Source organism: Rhinoderma darwinii, chromosome 10 (genome assembly GCF_050947455.1).
Source record: "Rhinoderma darwinii isolate aRhiDar2 chromosome 10, aRhiDar2.hap1, whole genome shotgun sequence".
NCBI classification, from domain to species: domain Eukaryota; kingdom Metazoa; phylum Chordata; class Amphibia; order Anura; family Rhinodermatidae; genus Rhinoderma; species Rhinoderma darwinii.
Window position 1 is genome coordinate 57259387 of NC_134696.1, and position 22055 is coordinate 57281441.

Below are 22055 nucleotides of genomic sequence, written 5' to 3' on the forward strand. Positions count from 1 at the left end.
TCAAAAACACCAAAATTTTGAGAAAATTTGCAAAAATATGCATTTTTCTAAATTGTAATGTATCTGCTTGTAAAACAGATAGTAATACCACACAAAATATTTACTAGTTAACATTTCCTATATGTCTACTTTATATTTGCATCGTTTTTTGAACGTGCTTTTATTTTTCTAGGACGTTACAAGGCTTAGAACTTTAGCTGCAATTTCTCGCATTTTCAAGCAAATTTCAAAAGGCTATTTTTTCAGGGACCAGTTCAGTTCTGAAGTGGCTTTGAGGGCCCTATGTATTAGAAAGTCCCCAGAAGTCACCTCATTTTGAAAACTGCACCCATCAAAGTATTCAAAACAGCATTCAGAAAGTGTTTTAACCCTTTAGGCGTTTCACAGGAATTAAAGCAAAGTAGAGGTGAAATTTACAAATTTCATTTTTTTTCTTCGAAAATTCATTTGTAATACATTTTTTCTGTACCACTGAAGGTTTTACCCAAGAAATGCAACTCAATATTTATTGCCCAGATTCTGCAGTTTTTAGAAATATCCCACATGTGTCCCTAGTGTGGTAATGGACTGAAACACAGGCCTCAGAAGCAAAGAAGCACCTAATGGATTTTGGGGCCTCCTTTTTTTTTAGAATATATTTTAGGCACCATGTCAGGTTTGAATAGGTCTTGTGGTACCAAAACAGTAAAGACCCCCCAAAAGTGTCCCCATTTTGGAAACTATACCCCTCAACGAATTTATCTATGGCTATATTTAGCATTTTGACCCCACAGTTTTTTTGCTTTATTTATTTGAATTAGTATATGAAGATGAAAATCTACTTTTTTTGTGAAAAAACGTAGAAATTTTAAATTTTTACAAGGAATAAAGTAGAAAAAACACCCCAACATATGTAAAGCAATTTCTTCCAATTATAGCAATACCCCATATGTGGTAATACACTGCTGTTTGGACCCACAGCAGGCCTCAGAAGGGAAGGCGCACCATTTGGATTTCTGATTTTGCTGGAATAGTTTTCAGTGCCGCGTTTGCAATGCACTGGAAGGATGAAAACCGTGGAAACCCCCCAATAGTGACCCCATTTTGGAAACTACACCCCTCAAGGAATTTTTCTAGGGGTAAAGTTAGCATTTTGACCCCACAGTTGTTTTGCTAAATTCATTGGAATTAGTCTGTAAAGGTAAAAATCGACTTTTTTTCTGTAAGAACTTAGAATTTTTACAAGGAATAAAGGAGAAAAAGCACCCCAACATTTGTAAAACAAAAAGTTCTCCTGATTATGTAAATACCCCACATGTGGTAATAAACTGCTGTTTGGACCCACACCGGGGCTTAGAAGGGAAGGAGCGCTATTTGGCTTTTGGAGCACAAAGTTAGCTGGAATAGTTCTTGGGTGTCATGTCGAATTTGCAAAGCCACTGAGAGACCGAAACAGTGGAAGCCCCCCAAAAGTAACCCCATTTGGCAAACTACACCACTTAAGGAATCTATCTAGGGGTATAGTGAGCATTTAGGCCCCACACGTCTTTTGCAGAATTTATTAGAATTAGGCTGTGAAAATTAATATCAACATTATTTCCACTAAAATGTTGAATTTTTTAAATTTCACAAAGGATAAAGGAGAAAATGCCGCCCAACATTTGTAAAGCAATTTCTCCCGAGTACGGCAATACCCCACATGTGGTCATAAATGTTTTTTCATTAGAAAGTAATTAACCCTTTCCGAACTGATCCATTTTTTGCTTTTTTCTTTTTCGTTTTTCCTCCCCGCTTTCCGAGAGCCACAACTTTTTTATTTTTCCGTCAATAGAGTGGTGTGAGGGCTTATTTTTTGCGGGACGAGCTGTAGTTTTTATTGGTACCATTTTTTGGTACATAAGACTTTTTGAGCACTTTTTATTACATTTTTTGCTAGAGCCAAGGTGACCAAAAAACTGAGATTTTGCCGTTTAAAATTCTTTATTTTTCACGGCCTTCACCGTGTGAGTTAAATAATGGTATATTGTAATAGCTTGGACTTTTACGGACGCAGCGATACCAATTTTGTTTTTTTTTTTTGTTTTTTTACATTACTTTAGAGAAAAAATGTGAAAAGGGTTTCTTTTTGGACTTTAAATATTTATTAATTTTTTTTCCACTAATAATAACTATTTACTTTTTGTTTTTACATATTTTATTAGTCCCCCTAGGAGACTTGAACCACCGATCGTTAGATCACTGGTAGAATACACTGCAATACTAATGTATTGCAGTAAATTGTGATTTTTACAGGCTCCTGTAACAGCGTGATCGCTGTTTCTGTCCGTTAGTCCCGGGTATCCGCTGTAATACACAGCAGACACCCGCAGCGTATGGCGTGGGCTCAGCGCGTGAGACGCTCCATATATCACCCCCCACACACCACGACATGCTATTAAGTCATGGTGCGCGAAGGGTTTAATGCGCAGCGGATGGTGCAGAGTGAAAATTACAATTTTCCACTGATGTGCCATTTTAGTGCACTATATGTTGTGCCCAGTTTGTGCCACAAATACCACATAAAATATTAACCGGGTTCTCCCGGGTATGGCGATGCCATATCGGTGGACGTAAACGGCTGTTTGGACACGCTGTAGGGCTCAGAAGGGAGGGACGCCATTTGGCTTTTGGAGCGCATATTTTGCTTGGTAGTAGCTCTGGCGTTGTGCTGGTATTTCAGTTTATAATGTGGGGGCACATGTAGGCTGGGCAGAATACATCAGGGTATATATAATAAGAGGGTATAATAATGGGGTAAATAAATAATAATCCACAGATATGTGGCCAGTGTCGCACTTATAAATGGCACCCGATCCTATCCGCTTTTGGAACGCTACACATTTTGCATCGCCATAATCTGGGAGCCGGAACTTTTTTAATTTTTTCACCACCGGAGCTGCATGAGGGCTTATTTGTTGCGGGACAATCTGTAATTTTCATTGGTACCATTTAGGGGTACATGCGATTTTATTGATCACTTTTTTTATGCCATTTTTCGCCAAGTCAGGTGACCAAAAACCATAAATTCTGACAATGATTTTTATTTATTTTTGACGGCGTTTACCCTGGGCTATAAATGACCATTATATTTTATTCTGCAGGTCGGTACGATTACGGCGAAACCATATGTATATAGGTTTTTTTTATGTTTTGCAGCGTTTTATCTAGAAAATAAATTATTTTTTGTGTCACTATATTCTGAGAGCCATAACTTTTTTATTTTTCAGTAAAAAAAGCTGTGTAAGGGCTTGTTTTTTGAAGGACGGGTTGTAGTTTGTATCAGTACTATTTTGGCGCACATGCGACTTTTTGATCATTTTTTTTATTGCATATTTTGGGAGGGGTGGTGACCAAAAAATAGTGATTCTGGCATTGTTTTTTGTTTTTTTTGCGGTGTGCACCGTGCGGGAAAAATAATATTATAGTTTTATAGTTGGGGTCGTTACGAACGCAGTGATACCAAATGTGTGTACTTTTTTTGAAATGTTCATTTTTTTCCTATAATAAAATACTTATTATAGGAAAAAAAAGCAGTTCTTGTTTATATCACTTAGAACTTTGATTTTTACACTTTTTTTTTTAAAACATTTTTATTCTTTTTTTTTTTTTACTTTTTTCACTTGTCCCACTAGGGGACACATAGACTTGCAGCTCTGATCGCTGCTGGAATACATTACACTACACACGTAGTGTAATGCATTCCAACTGTCAGTGTGACGTCACAGTCACACTGACAGGAAGCCTACGATGACCACACTCCGGCTGGTCCTCATAGGCTTCTGTACATGGCAGCCCGGAAGCCATTGTCCGGCGTCCGGTTGCCATGGGTACCATCGCCAGCCCCCGTGATTTCACGTGGGGGCTGCCGATCGGCGCTAAACACCTTAATTGTGGCGTTCAAAATCGAACGCCGCAATTAAGGGGTTAACTGCCGAAATCAGCGGCGATGGGCCGCTGATCGGGAACGGGGAATGCAGGGCAGACACCCTGCACAGCTAACCGCCGCTGCGGTATAGCGCCGCGCGGCGGTTAACTTTCAAAGCACAGACGTAACTGCACGTCAAGGTGCGCAAACTTACTGCTCACCTCGACGTACAGTTACGTCAAGGTGCGTTAAGGGGTTAAAAGGAGGATGGTGCTGGAAATCATTGCCTTCTGTTAACCATGGTTACCTCCAAGGAAACACGTGCAGTGATCATTGCTTTGCATCAAAAGGGCTTTAATGGCCAGAACATTGCTGCTTGTAAGATGTCCCCTAAATCAACCATTTATTGGATCATCAAGAACTTCAAGGAAAGAGGATAAATTGCTGTGAAGAAGGCTTCAGGGCACCCAAGAAAGTCCAGCAAGTGCCAGGACCGTTTCCTAAAGAGGATTCAGCTAGATGATCTGTTCAACACCAGTGCAGAGCTTGCTCAGGAATGGCAGCAGGCAGGTGTCAGTGCATCTGTACGTACAGTGAGGCAAGGGTTTTTGGAGGCTGGCCTGGTGTCAAGAAGGGCAGCAAAGAATCGACTTCTCTCCAAGAAAAATATCAAGGACAAACTGACATTCAACAGGAAGTACAGGGATTGGACTGCGCAGAACTGGGGTAAAGTTATTTTAGTGGGGTTTCTTTTCATCCAAGGGAGTCGGCTCACGCACAATTTTGCCTAAGACCATTCTTTATTCATGGAAGTGTTATCTAAACATCCTCCAAGAGCAACGATCCAGGAGCAATTTGGTGATGAACTATGCTTTTTCCAGCATGATGGAGCACCGTGTCACAAGGCAAAATTGATAACTAAGTGGCTCGTTGAACAAAACATTGAAATTTTGGGTCCATGGCCAGGAAACTGCCCATATCTCAATCCCATTGATAACCTTCGGTCAATCCTCAAAAAGCGGGTGGACAAACAAAAACACAGAAATTGTGATAAACGCCAAGCACTGATTAGTGTCACGTTGGATACGTGGACCCACTGGGCCGTACCGCCTTGACGGTATGGCAGCTGGCCAACAGGGCACAGGTCACAGTCCATAGTTCGTATAGTGTACCTGTGGCAGCTCGGACAGTAGCAAGACCGGCTCGGCTGGGACTAGGCAGCAGGTAGGCGTCGGGCGTGGAGTAGCATGTCAGGCGTGGTAGACAGCACAGCACGACTACAGCTCAGCACGGCGCTTGACCAGGATAGCACGGGATACAGGTACAGGAACGGGGAACACTGGGAACTGGGAAACACTAGGAGACTATTTGCTTAGACAAACTTTGGGTACGAAAACAACTGTCAGGCATGGGAGGAAGTGGCTGGGCCCTTCTTATAGTCCAGGGTACTCATGGGCTAATTTTGACATTTAACTCCGGTGCGCGCGCTGGCCCTTTTGAGCAGGCACGAGCGTGCGCGCGCACCCTTCGGGACCCTGCCAAGGTAAGCGGAAGTGAGCGCTGGCGTTCCTGAGGAGGAGACTAGGGCCAGCGCTCGCAGACCGATGGCTGCGGCCGTCAGGAGGTTAGTGAGCCTGATGGCCCGCGGCCATGGACATGACAATTAGGCAAGAATGGGTTGCCATCAGTCAGGATTTGGGCCAGAAGCTGATATCCAGCATGCCAGGGCGAATTGCAGAAATTTTGAAAAAGAAGGGTCAACACTGTAAACATTGAGCCTTTGCATAAACTTGATGTATTTGTCAATAGAAGTCTAAACTTATGAAATGCTTATTATTGTACTTCAGTATACCATACAAACATCTGACTAAAAGATCTAAAAATTTGAAGCAGTAAACTTTGTGAAAACCAACATTTGTGTCAGTCTCAAAACTTTTGGCCAGTACTGTTAAGGTATGTGCACACGATAACTGCATTTACGTCTGAAATTACGGAGCTGTTCTCAGTAGAAAACAGCTCCTGCATTTCAGATGTAATTGCTCGTACTTTGCGAGGCGTCCGTTACGGATGTAATTTGGAGCTGTTCTTCATTGGAATCCATGAAAAACGGCTCAAATTACGTCCCAAGAAGTGTCCTGCACTTCTTTGACGAGGCTGTTATTTTACGCGCCGTCTTTTGACAGCGACGCGTAAAATTACAGGTCGTCGGCATAGTACATCGGCAAACCCATTGAAATGAATGGGCAGATGTTTGCTGATGTATTGGAGCCGTGTTTTCAGGCGTAAATCGAGGCGTAAAACTCCTCGTTTACGCCTGAAAATAGGTCGTGTGAACCCAGCCTTACATGTAACAGATATCGCTAAAGAAGCATTCAGCGGATTTTACACTAAAGATTGGGTACAGACAGGATAGGGACACTGTAAAGTGTACAAACTTAATTGATGTTTGTGTGTGGTGCGAGTGCTTGGTGCGACTTATTTGACTCCACGATGCAGATGCTGATAAACGTCTGCGTCGTGAAGTCAGTAAATGGCCTGATTAGGCGAAGAAACTCCTTTTCTGAAAAAACAAAAAGACCCTCCCAAATGTATCAAGTATGCTCTCTAGAACTCCTAGATTGATAAGGGGTGATAACATGAAGAAAATTTTGTTACCCCTTCCCTGGGGTCATCTACAGCCATACAGGGACAGGAGGAGGACGGCCGCTATTCCTCCTCTCTCTGCACGCTACCAGCACGCCCTGCTGGCCACCCCCTCTCCTCCTCCACACAGGCTGACATGGGGGCTGCAAATATATGCAGCTCCCATTTCAACCTGCTCTAACTCAGGTCTGGATCGTAGCCAAAGCTGTGATCCAGGGCTTGTCTAAATCTTACCTTTCAAACAAGCCCTGGATCTCCGCTCTATTTAGGGCCTGTTCCTAGTTAGAGCCGTTAAACTCCTGAGTTCAAGTGAGAGCTGCAAGTATATTCAGCTCTCACTTCAAGCTGCTTTAGCTCCGACTAGAGCTGTGATCTAGGGCTTGTGTGAAAGCTAGGATTATTTCTGCCCTGGATTGCAACTTTAGCTATGATCCAGTATGAGTTACAGCCATTAGAACCAAGGACATATCGGATACATCCTTGGCTACTGGAATAACTTCCTGTCAGGATGATACATCCTTGGCATGTAAGGAGTTAATGGGTAATCCATTTTGGGCTACCTTTTACATATATGCCAGTGGTCCCCCTTTTTTTTTTAAGTAGATTTCTGCTCTCCCTAGAGAGGGGGGGATCCCCCCCCCCCCACATACACACACTTACTATACAATAATTTCTGAAGTGCAGTCCCTGTTGATGTCTGTGCCGGAACCAGATATTGGATCTGACACTAGGTTCTGTTACTTTAGCAGTGGATAATGGCACAGAACACAGTATTTTATAGTAAATCAATATTGAGTTTATATAAAAAAGAAAACAACAATGTGTAAACAAATGAAAGCAGGATTGCTATAATGCATGTGTGAACTTGTTTTTATACAGGGTGGACCATTTATATGGATACACCTAAATAAAATGGGAATGGTTGGTGATATTAACTTCCTGTTTGTGGCACATTAGTATATGGGAGGGGGGAAACTTTTCAAAGCTGGGTGTTGACCATGGCGGCCATTTTGAAGTCGGCCATTTTGTATCCAACTTTAGTTTTTTCAATGGGAAGAGGGTCATGTGACATCAAACTTATCGAGAATTTCACAAGAAAAACAATGGTGTGCTTGGTTTTAACGTTACTTTATTCTTTCATGAGTTATTTACAAGTTTCTGACCACTTATAAAATGTGTTCAAAGTGCTGCCCATTGTGTTGGATTGTCAATGCAACCCTCTTCTCCCACTCTTCACACACTGATAGCAACACCGCAGAAGATATGCTAGCACAGGCTTCCAGTATCCGTAGTTTCAGTTGCTGCACATCTTGTATCTTCACAACATAGACAATTGCCTTCAGATGAGCCCAAAGATAAAAGTCTAAGGGGGTCAGATCGGGAGGCATTTCTTCTGCTGTGTGGCTATCAGTGTGTGAAGAGTGGGAGAAGAGGCTTGCATTGACAATCCAACACAATGGGCAGCACTTTGAACACATTTTATAAGTGGTCAGAAACTTGTAAATAACTCATGAAAGAATAAAGTAACGTTAAAACCAAGCACACCATTGTTTTTCTTGTGAAATTCTCGATAAGTTTGATGTCACATGACCCTCTTCCCATTGAAAAAACTAAAGTTGGATACAAAATGGCCGACTTCAAAATGGCCACCCTGGTCAACACCCAGCTTGAAAAGTTTCCCCCCTCCCATATACTAATGTGCCACAAACAGGAAGTTAATATCACCAACCATTCCCATTTTATTTAGGTGTATCCATATAAATGGCCCACCCTGTATATTAGCTAAAGTTTTTTTTGGACAATAAACCGTGTTACTCATTTTAGATGTACTAAATATCTATCATCTACTTTTAATTTCACAGATTTTGTGGACATTTTCCATCTACCTGGAGTCGGTTGCAATTTTGCCCCAGTTGTTTATGGTCAGCAAGACGGGGGAAGCAGAGACCATTACCAGTCATTATCTCTTCGCTTTGGGAATTTATCGTACCCTCTATCTTTTTAATTGGATTTGGCGTTACCAGTTTGAGGGATTCTTTGATCTCATTGCAATAGTTGCAGGAATTGTACAGACCATCTTGTATTGTGATTTCTTTTATCTATACATCACCAAAGGTGAGAGAACTGTGGAGTTTACTTGTAGCATTGGAACTGACAGATTGGATCCAGAAAATGAGACCGTGGGGGAGTTGTATCAAAACTGGTGCAAAGGAAAAGTGAAGTAGTTGGCCATCGCAACCTATCTTATTCCACCTCTCATTTTCCAGAAGCCCTGTCAAGCAGTGACCTGATTGGTTGCTATGGGGAACTACTTTTTTTCCCCCCACCTTTTTTGATACATTTCTCTTCATCAATGTTTTGTCTGACCAGCTTGAGTGCTTAGCAATGTGTGACCTGTTAAAGGAGTATTATCATCTTGGACATTTATGACATTCACAGGACATGACATCAATATCCGATAGATGCGATTCCACATTTAGACCCCACATCTATCTCTAGAATGGAACAAGGTCTGACTGGGTCGGGAGGGCCCGCTGCCGCTGCTATCTGGCCAGTAGGTTACGAGGTGACCAAAAGTATGAAAACAGACGGGCTCGCTGAGCTTCTGTTTCCATAGAAGTAAATGACCGATATTAATGGTGGATAAAGTGAATAAAGATCTAAACGCTTCTTAAATGGCAATGAGGGTTAAAATTATATTTACATGAAAGAAACATAGAAAATTGTCAAACTGACGCAAAGTTGGCACTAGGATATGTATTTTGGCTTTGGGTCAAACCGCTAGGTCTGAGAGAGGTTGAACTTGATGGAAATGTGTCTTATTTCAACATAAGTAACTATGTAAGGGCCTGTTCACATCACATTTTTTCCTTCTGGCGGAGGTATACATCAGGAGTAGTCCCAACGTATCCTCCGACGTATCCCACTGCATAGATATACAGTGGGATGCGTCGCCCGAACTCCCCGGGCACTGTACTATTTTAACCTGTTGAAGACGCCTGTATGCTCATCATGAGTAGCTAGACGTTGCTGCATCATGACGACCATAGACATCGTGCTGATCGCGCGGGCACATGTGTCTTAAAGCGGAGATCAAAGAAACATCTGATCTCTGTCATTAACCCCTTAAATGCCACGATCAAAGCTGATAGTGACATTCAAAGGATAACAAGGGGGGACCTCCCTTTGATCACGTCACAGGGAATCCTGATTCCGATTGAGGGACATACCTTATATGGCCAGAGAGCCCAGGGTCCATTGAAGGACCCCAGGGCTGTCTGACCATGTTTCCTGTGTAGTATCAATACATAGGCTAATGTACTGACATATAGATATATGCCAGTACGTTAAAAATTAAAAATCCCCCTATGAGATAAAAAAAAAGAGTAATGTTCAATAAAAATTAGTCAATAAAATACACACATGCACATTTATTTATTTTTACAATAAGTTAACTTTATTATATATGTCCCTGATCATAAAATAATATACACATATTTAGTATTGGGACGATCGTAACAACCTGCACAATAAATTTAGTGTCAGTTTATGATTATTGATGTATGCTATAAAGAATTTTTTTTTAAAACTGCAACGTAACTGGGTTTTTTGTCCTGCATTTTTGCCAAATTTAAAACTTTTATATAAATAAATGATAATGTAAATCACCAAAGAATTGAACCTACATAAAGTACGACTCGCCCCGCAAAAAACAAGGTCTCTTACAGCTACGTCGAATCAAATATAAAGTTATGGTAGCTGGAATGCAAAGAGGAAAAAAAATCTAAAAATTTCTCTCTCAAGTCCAAAATTGGCCCAGTCCATAAGGGGTTAAGCGCGGAGTCCGGGCAAGCCCCTGACTTCACTGTCTATATATTGACAATGATGTTAGGAGCATGGAGTCCCCTGCCAGAGCATCACAAGCGCTCTTGCTGGGGACTCATGTCTTGAGAAAGCCCTTGACGTCACTGTGCATATATGAATAGTGACATTAGGAGCATGAAAAACCCAGAATCCATGGCCAGAGCATCGGCAACGCTCCGGCCGGGGATTCCGCTACTGGAGAGAGCCCCTGACGTCACTGTCCATAAATGCACAGTGATGTCAGGGGCTTTAAACTACGGAGTCCCCAAGAAGAGCATCGGAAGCACTCTTGCTGGGGACTCCGAGACTGGAGGACCACCTGACGTCACTGTCCATATTCTGTCCCTGGGAAAGCTCCCCAAGGTATATGTTTTTTTTTGCGTGATCCCTCACGATGGAATAGGGTAGTATACTATAAGATTCCACACTCAAAAAATAAGGTTTACCGACATATAACAGCCCGACGGAGGCCAAAATTACACTCTTTTGGCCTCCATTGGGCTAATGGAGCCCGATGGACATGTTTAGCGTGTACATAGGGAGCTCTCCCAACCTACACGCTAAACGTAGGGCCAAAACGTGATGTGAACAGGCCCTAATGTGACTGAGCTAAGGGTTCTCATCAGCTTATTGACAGAGTACTTTACAGGTTTTTTTTAACAACTTGACAGAGGACAACTGAAAGATTTTATCACCACTTTGCTGTGTAATTGTGGACAATAGAATTTAAAGGGAATGTGTTGCCAGAAAAACATGTTTTTTTTTTTTTAATTTAACATTTAGTGTGTAGGTGATTAAACATTGTTCAAATTTTTTTTATTTTTTTCACGAGTCAGGAAATATTATAAATTAGATTCTAATTTATAATATTTCCCATTGCTGGTCACTAGATGGAGCTATTCCCAAAATTGCAAAATTGGGTAAAAAGCCCTCGCTCTAGTGAGCTCTCAGCATCCCCCCCTCCTTTATCCTGGCTAGTGCCGGGATAAACGAGGGGTTTGAACGGTCTAACCTCCTACACTGTGTGTCACCATTTTTTGAGCTAACACACGGTGTAGTAGGTTTACATACAGTAGTAAACGTACACAAACACGAACATACATTGAAATCTCTTACCTGCTCCTGCCGCCGCGGCTCCCTCCGGCCCGTCCGCTCCGTCTGCTGCCGCTGGTCCAAGTGCACAAGTCTGGAAGCCGCGACCGGAAGTAGTAATCTTACTGTCCGGCCGCGACTTCCGGTCCACAGGAAAATGGCGCCGGACGGCGCCAATTTCAAATTGGACTGTATGGGAACGGCGCATGCGCCGTTCCCACACAGACGGCGTACACAGAAGTGGATGGGACGGGAGCCGTTCGCAGTCCCTATGGGACTGTGGCTGCCGTATTCCATGTCTGTATGTGTCGTTAATCGACACATACAGAAATGGAACAAAAAATGGCAGCCCCCATAGGGAAGAAAAAGTGTAAAAATAAGAAAAAGTAAAACACAAACACACAAATAAATATAAACGTTTTTAATAAAGCACTAACATCTTTAACATATGAAAAAAAAATTTGTGATGACACTGTTCCTTTAAACTTAATAGTTATTTTTTCTTCCCCCAATTCTAGTTCTAAAGGGAAAGAAGCTCAGCTTACCAGCATAGGAAGACAAAGCATGCAATGTCCTCTTCTGCAGTCTGACACTTTCTGCTATGTGGAGAGGAATTACGAAGGGAAAAAGATGTGTATTACATAAAAAGCATAAACTCCAGGGCGGAATGACACAGGAGCTGCTTTTCATTTCCACTGCTCCTCAAGAAACACTAAAGGAAGGAATCCTGAAGAAGAAAATTACTATTAAGCTGGCTGATTTTTTCTTAAGAGACGGACTTCAGTGTGTCAGCTGTCTGTAGTTTGGGCCTCAACAATCTAATGAGACACTTTCAAATTAGAATTCATTTTTGTCTATTTTTTTAATTCTTTCATTTCTTATTTTTCATCCCTAGTCTCTTGCTGGAGGTGTAAGGATTTAGAAAAAAAATTACCCAAACTGAACCCCATATTTTTTTTAAAATGCTTATTAAAGCTTTGTAAGCCAGTGTAGCTGAAGCCTTCTCTTCCTTTGATAATAGAATCACATGAAAAGTTTTTGCCTTTCCCTTTTTGAAAACTACAGGTGTTTAAAAAATGGGTAAATTGAAATTTCAGATGTATAATATTAACTGGGCAGATTATATTGTATTTTTGGCAAAAACCGCACCAAGAAATTTGATAATTTTTTTTTTTAAAATATTTGACTACAGTCTTTCTATGCAATCTTACATTTTTTTATATTCATTAAATGATATTAAATATCACTGCCCTTCCTTTATGTAAGTTTATCTAAACTCCCCTCCAGATGGGAGTTTTTTTTTACAGCGACACAGCAATCCTTACATTAAGATTTTGTGATTTATTTAAAGCATTTGAAGTGTTTTGCTTTTTATATTGTCTTAAAAAAAAAACAACAACTTTGGAACATGATCAAATGTTTGGCCCCAAAAACAATCGAACTTGTAAAGGGAATTAAAGTTAAAGGGGTTGTCCCTCCATAACACCTATCCACAGGTGATGTGTTTCATCGCTGGGACCACAACTATCACAAAAACAGGGGTTCCGAGTCCCTAGGTTGAACGGAGCACGTGGTTACTCCCTTCATTCATTATGGGACTGACTTGGCCAAACGTTGTACTCCGCTATCTATCTAAGTCAGTGCCACGGAGAATGAATGGAGATGTTTGACCCACACTATGTTAAAGACAGGGACTCGGGACCCTCATGATTGGTGGGTTCCACCATTGGAACCCCCACTGATCAAACACTTATCACCTATCGGTTCAGTTTTAGTTCACATGTTGTGGATTCAGTCAGGATTGGATTAAATCCGGACAGAATCTGCAACCGTTCAGCCGGCAGTGCCTTTGAATGGGGTATTTTATAATATTTTATAGGCCATCAATATAAGATTTGTAAGAGTCCAACTCCAGCATCGCTGCCGATCAGCTGTTTAAAGGGGCTGCGGCTCTTGTACAAGCACTGCAGCCTTTCATTGTTTACATCAATTTCTTTTTTTGTTCGCACGTGTACACGCAGTTACCATGCACAGCCTCTATAAAAGTATCGCAGAGTTGTCCCATGCAAGTGAATGTCGACAATAAATAGGCAGCGGCGCTCGTATGATAACAAAGAAATAGTTAATCTGATGAGACCGTGATCAGTTTGCAGTACGTATGACTGAAATAGAATGATCATTAATTTAGAAACATTTTTAGAAATTTCTGTTGTGAATTATCTTTAAAATCCATGGCAGAGTTTTTTTTACCATGCCCTAGCACTCAACATTTTTATTTTTTGAGGTGCCGGAGTACTTTTATTTTCTTTGCAATCATTTTATTTTTACGTTCTGCAAACTGATTGTCTCGGTTGTTTCTTTGCAATCTTTATTTTGTTATTCTGTTCTGATTTCTACTTTTCTTTAGGAAGACTCCGACTCCACACAGAATGTCAAAATTAGAGCCCAGTGATACGTGCTGCAAACTCTCTGCTACATCCTGCTGTGATCACTGTCTCATCAAAGCAAACAGCATTGTGGATCATACTACACCCTAATGTGTACGATCAATCTTTTCTACCCCCTCCTTATATAAGCTGTCATTTCTGCTCAGTTCTCCCTGCTCCTTGGATGATTCTCCTCCGTTTCGGCAGCCTGCTGCTTGATATCGGAGAGGGGATGCAGCTGCAGGAAAAACTGCTAGAGAGAACAGTCTGTGTGTTGGAGAGCCAAACGTTAGCTTCTACTGAACCCGACTACAGAGGAGACTGTAGTCAGTCACTAGTTTACCACAGGATTTTGTTCACAAGAAGCAAATACACCTAGATATTTAAAATGACCCCAACTTGTCTAAAGGTGAGCTTGTGCTTTAAAGTGGAGATACTGAAGAACAATGGAGCACTTTTTTAGTATATCTATTGCAGACAATCTTCCAAAATAAATGTTGGTGTTCATGTTAAAACCTTTGACATTATAACACAAATTACATGAACATAAGTCTCCATTAAAATGTGACATGTGAACTTTTGCCTAAAACTTAGTTTTCCAGGTTTATTTATTTCCTGTTACTTAGTAAAAATCTCTGAATCTTGTCTCAAAATTAAAAAATGACTAACAGCAATATCCATTACCAATTGCTCTCTGGGCCCCTGATGCTCCTCCTGTACGACCCCTGGTCCTCCGAAGCTGAAGAATAACTGAAGCTTTATAGGGAAGAAACCACCTCTACATTAGTCAGAAAATAAAGTAAGAACAAATATCAAAGCTTCAAAACTAAGTAGATTTTTTACAATAGTGTGTAAGAGTTGGCCGATCATGTTATATTTCCTTTATTTTTTGTTTTTCAGTTCTATTCAAACAAATTAAAATCTGCAAGTAATATAATTATTTTTTTGTTCTCTCACATTTACATATTTATTCCAACTTCCTTTCTGACCTCAAGGCTGTCCAGGCAGAGGCCTTCTCACGTCTTCAACCTGTCAAAGTGGGTCTGTCAGGTCTCCTATGGTACCCCATCTGAGGATAGAGGAAGAGGGGCTGAGCTCAGGGATATATAGTTTTGTAATTTGATTCAGTATTTTCCAATAAAAAGCATGTGTTTGCAGATAACACTGACTCATTTACATTCCTCTCTACACAATCTACACTCCCACCTTACTGACTTTAGTAGACTATCAGTATACAAGGATACATCTAAGGCTGGATTCACACGAGCATGTGTCAGCCCTGTATGATGCGCGGCTGCGTGCTTTTCGCGCAGCCGCCATCATTATGACACTCCGTTTGGATGTTTGTAAACAGAAAAGCACAAGGTGCTTTTCTGTTTTCATTCATCCGTTTCACTTCTGTTGCGCAAATCACGCTTGTCCCACGGAAGTGCTTCCGTGTGGTGCGCGTGATTTTCACGCACTCCATAAAACTTCAATGGGTGCGTGATGCGCGAAACACGCTCAAAGATCGGACATGTCTTGACTTTTACGCAGCGGACTAACGCTGCGTAAAAATCACGCAACTGTCTGCACGGCCCCATAGACTAATATAGGTATATCACGTTCGTCTGAATGAGCCCTAAGACTGAGGCCCTCCTGCTAAACATACCTCAGCCCCAACTTACCCTTCATTAGGTTCACTACCAGTGGCAAGACACATCCCTTAAGGACGGATTCACACGAGCGTGTTTAGTTCGGGATATACGGTCCGTATGTCGGCAGTATTTCCCGGACTGAGCACACTGCAGGGAGCCGGGCTCTTATCGTCATCTATGACGCTAGGAGTCGCTGCCTCACTGTGAGAAATCTGTCCCGTACTGAAAACATGTTTTCAGTACGGGACAGTAGGTCCGCGGAAAGGCAGGGACTCCTAGCGTCATAGATAACGATGATGCTAGGAGCCCGGCTTCCTGCACTGTGTTCGGTCCGGGAAATGCGGCCGACCTGCGGACCGTATATCACGCATTGAACACGCTCGTGTGAATCCGGCCTAACTCCTTGGCAAAATCCAACGTACTATTAGGGTATGTGCACACACAAAATACAAAAATACAGAGCTGTTTTCAAGGGAAAACAGTTCCTGATTTTCATTCGTTTTTTAATCGGTCGCATTTTTTTCTTGGCGTTTTTCAACGGCCGTTAATGTCGTGACATGCACTTATTTTTCGCGGCCGTTTTTTAACTTCGTCGGAGCAGAACACAGTTTTTCCCATTGAAATCAATGGGCAGATGTTTGGAGGCGTTCTGCTTCTGATTTTTCATACGTTTTTCGGGACGTTTACGGCCCGAAAAACAGCTGAAAACACTCCGCGTGAACCTTCCCTTAGGTTTGATTTACGCCATGACAATATGGTGCAGGCGCAGAAGCTGACCTCGCACCATAAGCGGCTGGTGCCAGCTGTTTCTAACAGACACACGCCTTCAACGGCCAGGATCGGACATAACTCCGATCCTGGACGTTTAACCCCTCAGATACCAAGGTCATCTGAGCGGTTAGACAGAGGAGGTGGCCTCCCTCTCCTCCAATCGGTTGCCGTGGCAGCAGTAGGCTTATTGAAGGCTTCCAGGCCTGCTATCCGGGATCTATTATTACGCATTGTTAGGCTGGGTTCACACACCCTATTTACGGACGTAATTCGGGCGTTTTAGCCTCGAATTACGTCCGAAAATACGGCTCCATAGCGTCGGCAAACAACTACCCATTCATTTGAATGGGCTTTACAATGTTCTGTGCCGACGGTCATTTTTTTTACGCGCCGCTGTCAAAAGACGTAAAAAAGACGCCTGCGTCAAAGAAGTGCATGTCACTTCTTGAGACGTAATTGGAGCCGTTTTCCATTGACACAATGGAAAAGCAGCTCCAATTACGTCCGTAATGGATGCAGCGAAAAACGCCTGCAACATGCCATTACGTCTGAAATTCCGGAGCTGGTTTCTCCTGAAAACCGCTCCGTAATTTAAGCCGTAACGGAGGCTGCCGTGTGAACATACCCTTAGAGGCAAGGCTTAATAGTAGAGCACAAATAAAGGCAATACATAAGTATTGCAGTGCATAAGCGATCCAAAGATTGCATTAAGTACCCTCGGAGGACTAATAAAAAACAAACTTTCCATTTTTCACATAAGTATGTAAGCAATAAAATAAGCAAATATAATTTGTATTGCAGTGTCCATGGAAGTTTAAATTATTAAAATATGCTGTTATTTAACCTGCTGGGTAAACAAAGCATTGCTGTGTTTTGGTCACCTCGCTTCACCCAAAAAAATTAATTGTGATGAAAAAGTTGCATATACTCCAAAATAGTATCAATAACAACTATATATAATCCCGCAAAAAAAAAAACAAGCCCTCACTCTACCACATAGATGGAAAAAAACAAAAAAGTTATGGCTCTCAGAATATTGCAACACAAACCTATTTTTTGTGTCTACAATGGGTTAAAGCATACCTAACTTTTCAGGTGACATTTCAGAACAAGCTGCCATTGTGTTTACATGAGGAATAATACTATTTGACCATGATATGACTGACATATGGCATTTTTATCTCTATTTTTCAGTTGTCTATGAGCTAGTGGGCAGAGCCTAAGGCTGGGTTCACACGACCTATTTTCAGACGTAAACGAGGCGTATTATGCTCCAATACGTCGGCAAACATCTGCCCATTCATTTGAATGGGTTTGCCGACGTACTGTGCCGACGACCTGTCATTTACGCATCGTCATTTGACAGCTGTCAAACGACGACGTGTAAATTGACTACCTCGGCAAAGAAGTGCAGGACACTTCTTTGCAACGTAATTTGAGCCGTTCTTCATTGAAGTCAATGAAGAGCAGCTCAAGATTACGGGCATAAAGCGAGGAGGAGCTTTTACGTCTGAAACGACGCAGCTGGTTTCTCCTGAAAACAGTCTGTCTTTTCAGACGTAAAAGACAGTTCTCGTGTGCACATAACCTAAGGGTATGTTCACACGACAGCGTCCGTAACGGCTGAAATTACTGGGATGTTTCAGCCTGAAAACATCCCCGTAATTTCAGCCGTAACGGCATGTGCAGGCGCTTGAACGCCGCGTCCATTACGGACGTAATTGGAGCTGCTATTCATTGGAGTCAATGAATAACGGCTCCAATTACGGCCAAAGAAGTGACAGGTCACTTCTTTGACGCGGGCGTCTATTTACGCGGCGTCATTTGACAGCGGCGCATAAATATACGCCTCGTGTGAACAGACAAACGTCTGTCCATTGCTTTCAATGGGCAGATGTTTGTCAACGCTATTGAGGCGCTATTTTCGGACGTAATTCGGGGCAAAAACGCCCGAATTACGTCCGTAATTAGTGCGTGTGAACATACCCTAAGAGTATGTTCACACGGTTAACAAAAACGGCTGAAAATACGGAGCTGTTTTCAAAAGAAAACAGCTCCTGAGTTTCAGCTGTTTTTTGCGGCCGTTTTTGTAGCAGTTTTTCTATTGAGTCAATGAAAAATGGCTCCAAAAACAGCTCAAGAAGTGACATGCACTTCTTTTTACGAGGCGTTTTTTTACGTAAAAACGCCCTATCTGAACGGAATGCCATCTTTCCCATTGAAATCAATGGGCAGATGTTTGTAGGCGGTCAGACCCCGCATTTTTAGGCATTTTTCTGGGGGGTTTACGGCCCGAAAAACGGCTGAAAATAGCCCATGTGAACATACCCTAAGGGCTATCATGTCTTGTTTACACCTTGCATATATAGAAGAGGAGAATCCTGCTCACATGGAGCGTGGAGGACATTATACAGAGTAATGAGCAGTGCAGCTGAGAATCCAGCACTGGGGTAAGGTAGTAAGGCCGGGTTCACACGTAGCGTAAATACTGCAGATTTTCCGCAATGTATTTCATTGTGGAAAATCCTCAGCATAATACAGTAGCAGCAGAGTGGATGATATTTGAACAAATCTCATCCACACGCTGCGTAAAAAATACGCTGAAATTTTTTTTATAAATTGACCTGCGGTGCAGTTTTTTAATCCGCAACGTGTCAAGTTATGCTGCTGAATTCCTGCTTTTCTGTTTTGCAGCTTTCCCCATTGAATTCAATGGGGAGGTAAAACCCGCAACAAAAAGCATATGTTGCGATTTTTGCGGCGGAAAAACTGCGTTTCCTGTTCCTCCAAATGAATGGAGCGGCACTTTGCACATGCGCCCTGCTGCTCCATTCATTCTCTGGCATACCAGAGATAGCCGAGCACTGTACTTGGCTATCTCCGGCAGTCCCATAGACAGTGAATGGAGCGGTAATGCGCATGAGCAACCTGCCGCTCCATTCATTCGGAAGAACGGGACCAACATTCTCGTGATCTGAAGTGGAAAATAAAATTTTGCAGAAAGTGTCTAAACCTTTAATGTGGGAAAGCAACAATATTGTAATGTAAATAGATAAGTTAGAATACAGGATCAATTAGAGCGCATTGCTAGGGCAACAACACGATCTGTAGTGTCTACAGAGAAGTCAAACCTAGGCCATGAGGGCAGAGGACATATAGATTAGCGGATTAAAATGGCAGGAAATTACTTGTAGGAGGTGTGCCCTCAGGGTTATGTGTGCTCAGATTTAGGCCTCATTTACAAGAGCGTGTGCGTTTTGCGCACGCAAAAAAAACGCAGCGTTTTGCGTGCGCAAAAGGCACTTGACAGCTCCGTGTGTCATCAGTGTATGATGCGCGGCTGCGTGATTTTCACGCAGCCGCCATCATAGAAATGAGGCTAGTCGACGTCCGTCACTGTCCAGGGTGCTGAAAGAGTTAACTGATCGGCAGTAACTCTTTCAGCACCCTCGACAGTGAATGCCGATCACAATATACAGCAACCTGTGAATAAAAAAAAGACGTTCATACTTACCAAGAACTTCCTGCTTCCTCCAGTCCGGTCTCCCGGCCGTTGCCTTGGTGACGCGTCCCTCTCTTGACATCCGGCCCCACCTCCCTGGATGACGCGGCAGTTCATGTGACCGCTGCAGCCTGTGATTGGCTGCAGCCTGTGCTTGGCCTGTGATTGGCTGCAGCTGTCACTTGGACTGAATTGTCATCCCGGGAGGTCAGACTGGAGGAAGAAGCCGGGAGTTATCGGTAAGTCAGAACTTCTTTTTTTTTTTACACGTTCATGTATATTGTGATCGGAAGTCATTGTCCAGGGTGCTGAACCAGTTTAACTCTTTCAGCACCCTGGACAGTGACTGTCTCCTGACGTCGTGTACCGGAAATTTTTTTGCCAAGTTCGGTCAAAACGAGTTCGGCCGAACCCGGTGAAGTTCGGTTCGCTCATCTCTAAGATACTCCGTTTGGATGTTTGTAAACAGAAAAGCACGTGGTGCTTTTCTGTTTGCATTCAGAGTTTGACAGCTCTTGCGCGAATCACGCAGTTCGCACGGAAGTGCTTCCGTGCGACCTTCGTGGTTTTCACGCACCCATTGACTTCAATGGGTGCGTGATGCGCGAAAAACGCAGAAATTTAGAACATGTCGTGAGCTTTTTTCAGCGCACTCACGCTGAGCAAAACTCACGGACTGTCTGCATGCCCCCATAGACTTGTATAGGTCCGTGCGACCCGCGTGAAAAGCACGCGCGTCGCACGGACGTATATTACGTTCGTGTAAATGAGGCCTTAGGCTGTTCTTATAAATGTGCAGCAGGGCAAAAATGTAAAGGGCATGTTGTATATAAGTGAAGATATGTGAATAAATGTTGTATGTAAGAAATAAAACATAGATTTCCAACAATTCTACACTATAAATAGATGAAAACCCCATTAGAAGATGGTGAAAGAGTTTACTTGAATACATGAGTAGTTAGATAAATTCATCAAGGGAATATTAGTAAATGTAAAAAATATAAAATCTATTAAAATACATAGAAAACAGAAACAAGTAAAAATATTGGTACAAGACGTAAAAAAATTACAAAATGATTGGGTAAATAGGCAAGGATAATACAAGGAAACCAACTGAAAAAAAAATGCTATATTCTATATCTGTATATAAATACATATATATAAAACGGATTCAAGGACAACAGTGTTAAAGGGGTGTTCCCATCTTGACAAATATACCTATAAAGATTAACAACCTAAAATTAGGCATTTTTGTAAATACCTTCTTTTCTTAAATGCTGTACTTTGAGAGATATCCTGGCTCCATCTTACTGACAGCCCCTCTTTGTTTATTGCTCGTTGCCTAGGGATCCGGCCACCACTGCTTTTCTCTGGCGGTGGCCGCGCTTGCGCTGTTCTACCTCTTTATTTTGCAGTGAGGGTGGCCGGGATCTCGGGAACGAGCATGCTAGAGCATGCGCAGTAGCTCCCTGCCCGACCACCTCTCGGGTTCTGTTCAAGTCTATAGGACGGCCCCCAGGCATGCGCAGTAGCCCTGGAGCCGTCCTGTACTCGGCACATCAGTAAAGGCCAGCCGAAATAGCTGAGCCCTTATCAGAACTAGGTATCTAACATTGTCTGTTACGTACTTATGCTACACAGCAGCATGGACTGACCGCTGTCCGTGGTATAAACTGGACATAAATTAGCTGTATGAGACAGCGTCCTGCTCGGTCTCCTGTGCTCTCATCTGCTGTAAGGAAGATAGCCCTGTATCAGTGTGTCAGCGTATCAGTGGGGGCTGCTGTACTGCCGATAGAAGCACAGGAGACAGAGCAGGATGCTGTCTCATAGAGTTGATTTATGTGCAGCTTAGGGTATGTTCACACGGCGGGGGTCCGTAACGGCTGAAATTACGGGGATGTTTCAGCCTGAAAACATCCCCGTAATTTCAGCCGTACCGGCATGTGCAGGCGCTTGAACGCCGCGTCAATTACGGCCGTAATTAGCGCTGCTATTCATTGGAGTCAATGAATAGCGGCTCCAATTACGGCCAAAGAAGTGACAGGTCACTTCTTCTACGCGGGCGTCTATTTACGCGCCGTCATTTGACAGCGGCGCGTAAATATACGCCTCGTGTGAACAGACAAACGTCTGCCCATTGCTTTCAATGGGCAGATGTTTGTCAGCGCTATTGAGGCGCTATTTTCGGGCGTAATTCGGGGCAAAAACGCCCGATTTACGTCCGTAAATAGGCC

The 22055-nt window shown here is 42.6% G+C and overlaps 1 protein-coding gene and 1 long non-coding RNA gene across 2 annotated transcripts in view; one reads left to right on the forward strand and one right to left on the reverse strand.

Annotated features, from left to right (window-relative positions):
* The window catches only part of KDELR1 (KDEL endoplasmic reticulum protein retention receptor 1), a 42068-nt gene extending 26998 nt beyond the window's left edge, over positions 1 to 15070 (forward strand). The window contains exons 4-5 of the mRNA XM_075839955.1: positions 8389 to 8641; positions 12001 to 15070. Coding sequence (XP_075696070.1) covers positions 8389 to 8641; positions 12001 to 12035 — 288 coding nt within the window. The 3' untranslated portion in view covers positions 12036 to 15070. The remainder of the gene's footprint in view (positions 1 to 8388; positions 8642 to 12000) is intronic.
* On the reverse strand, positions 13868 to 21399 carry LOC142662076 (uncharacterized). Its single transcript, XR_012850867.1, has 3 exons — positions 21080 to 21399; positions 14866 to 14977; positions 13868 to 14664 (listed from the first exon to the last, which is right to left on the reverse strand). It is a non-coding gene; the product is annotated as an uncharacterized LOC142662076 (long non-coding RNA).
* Positions 21400 to 22055: the final 656 nt, after the last annotated feature.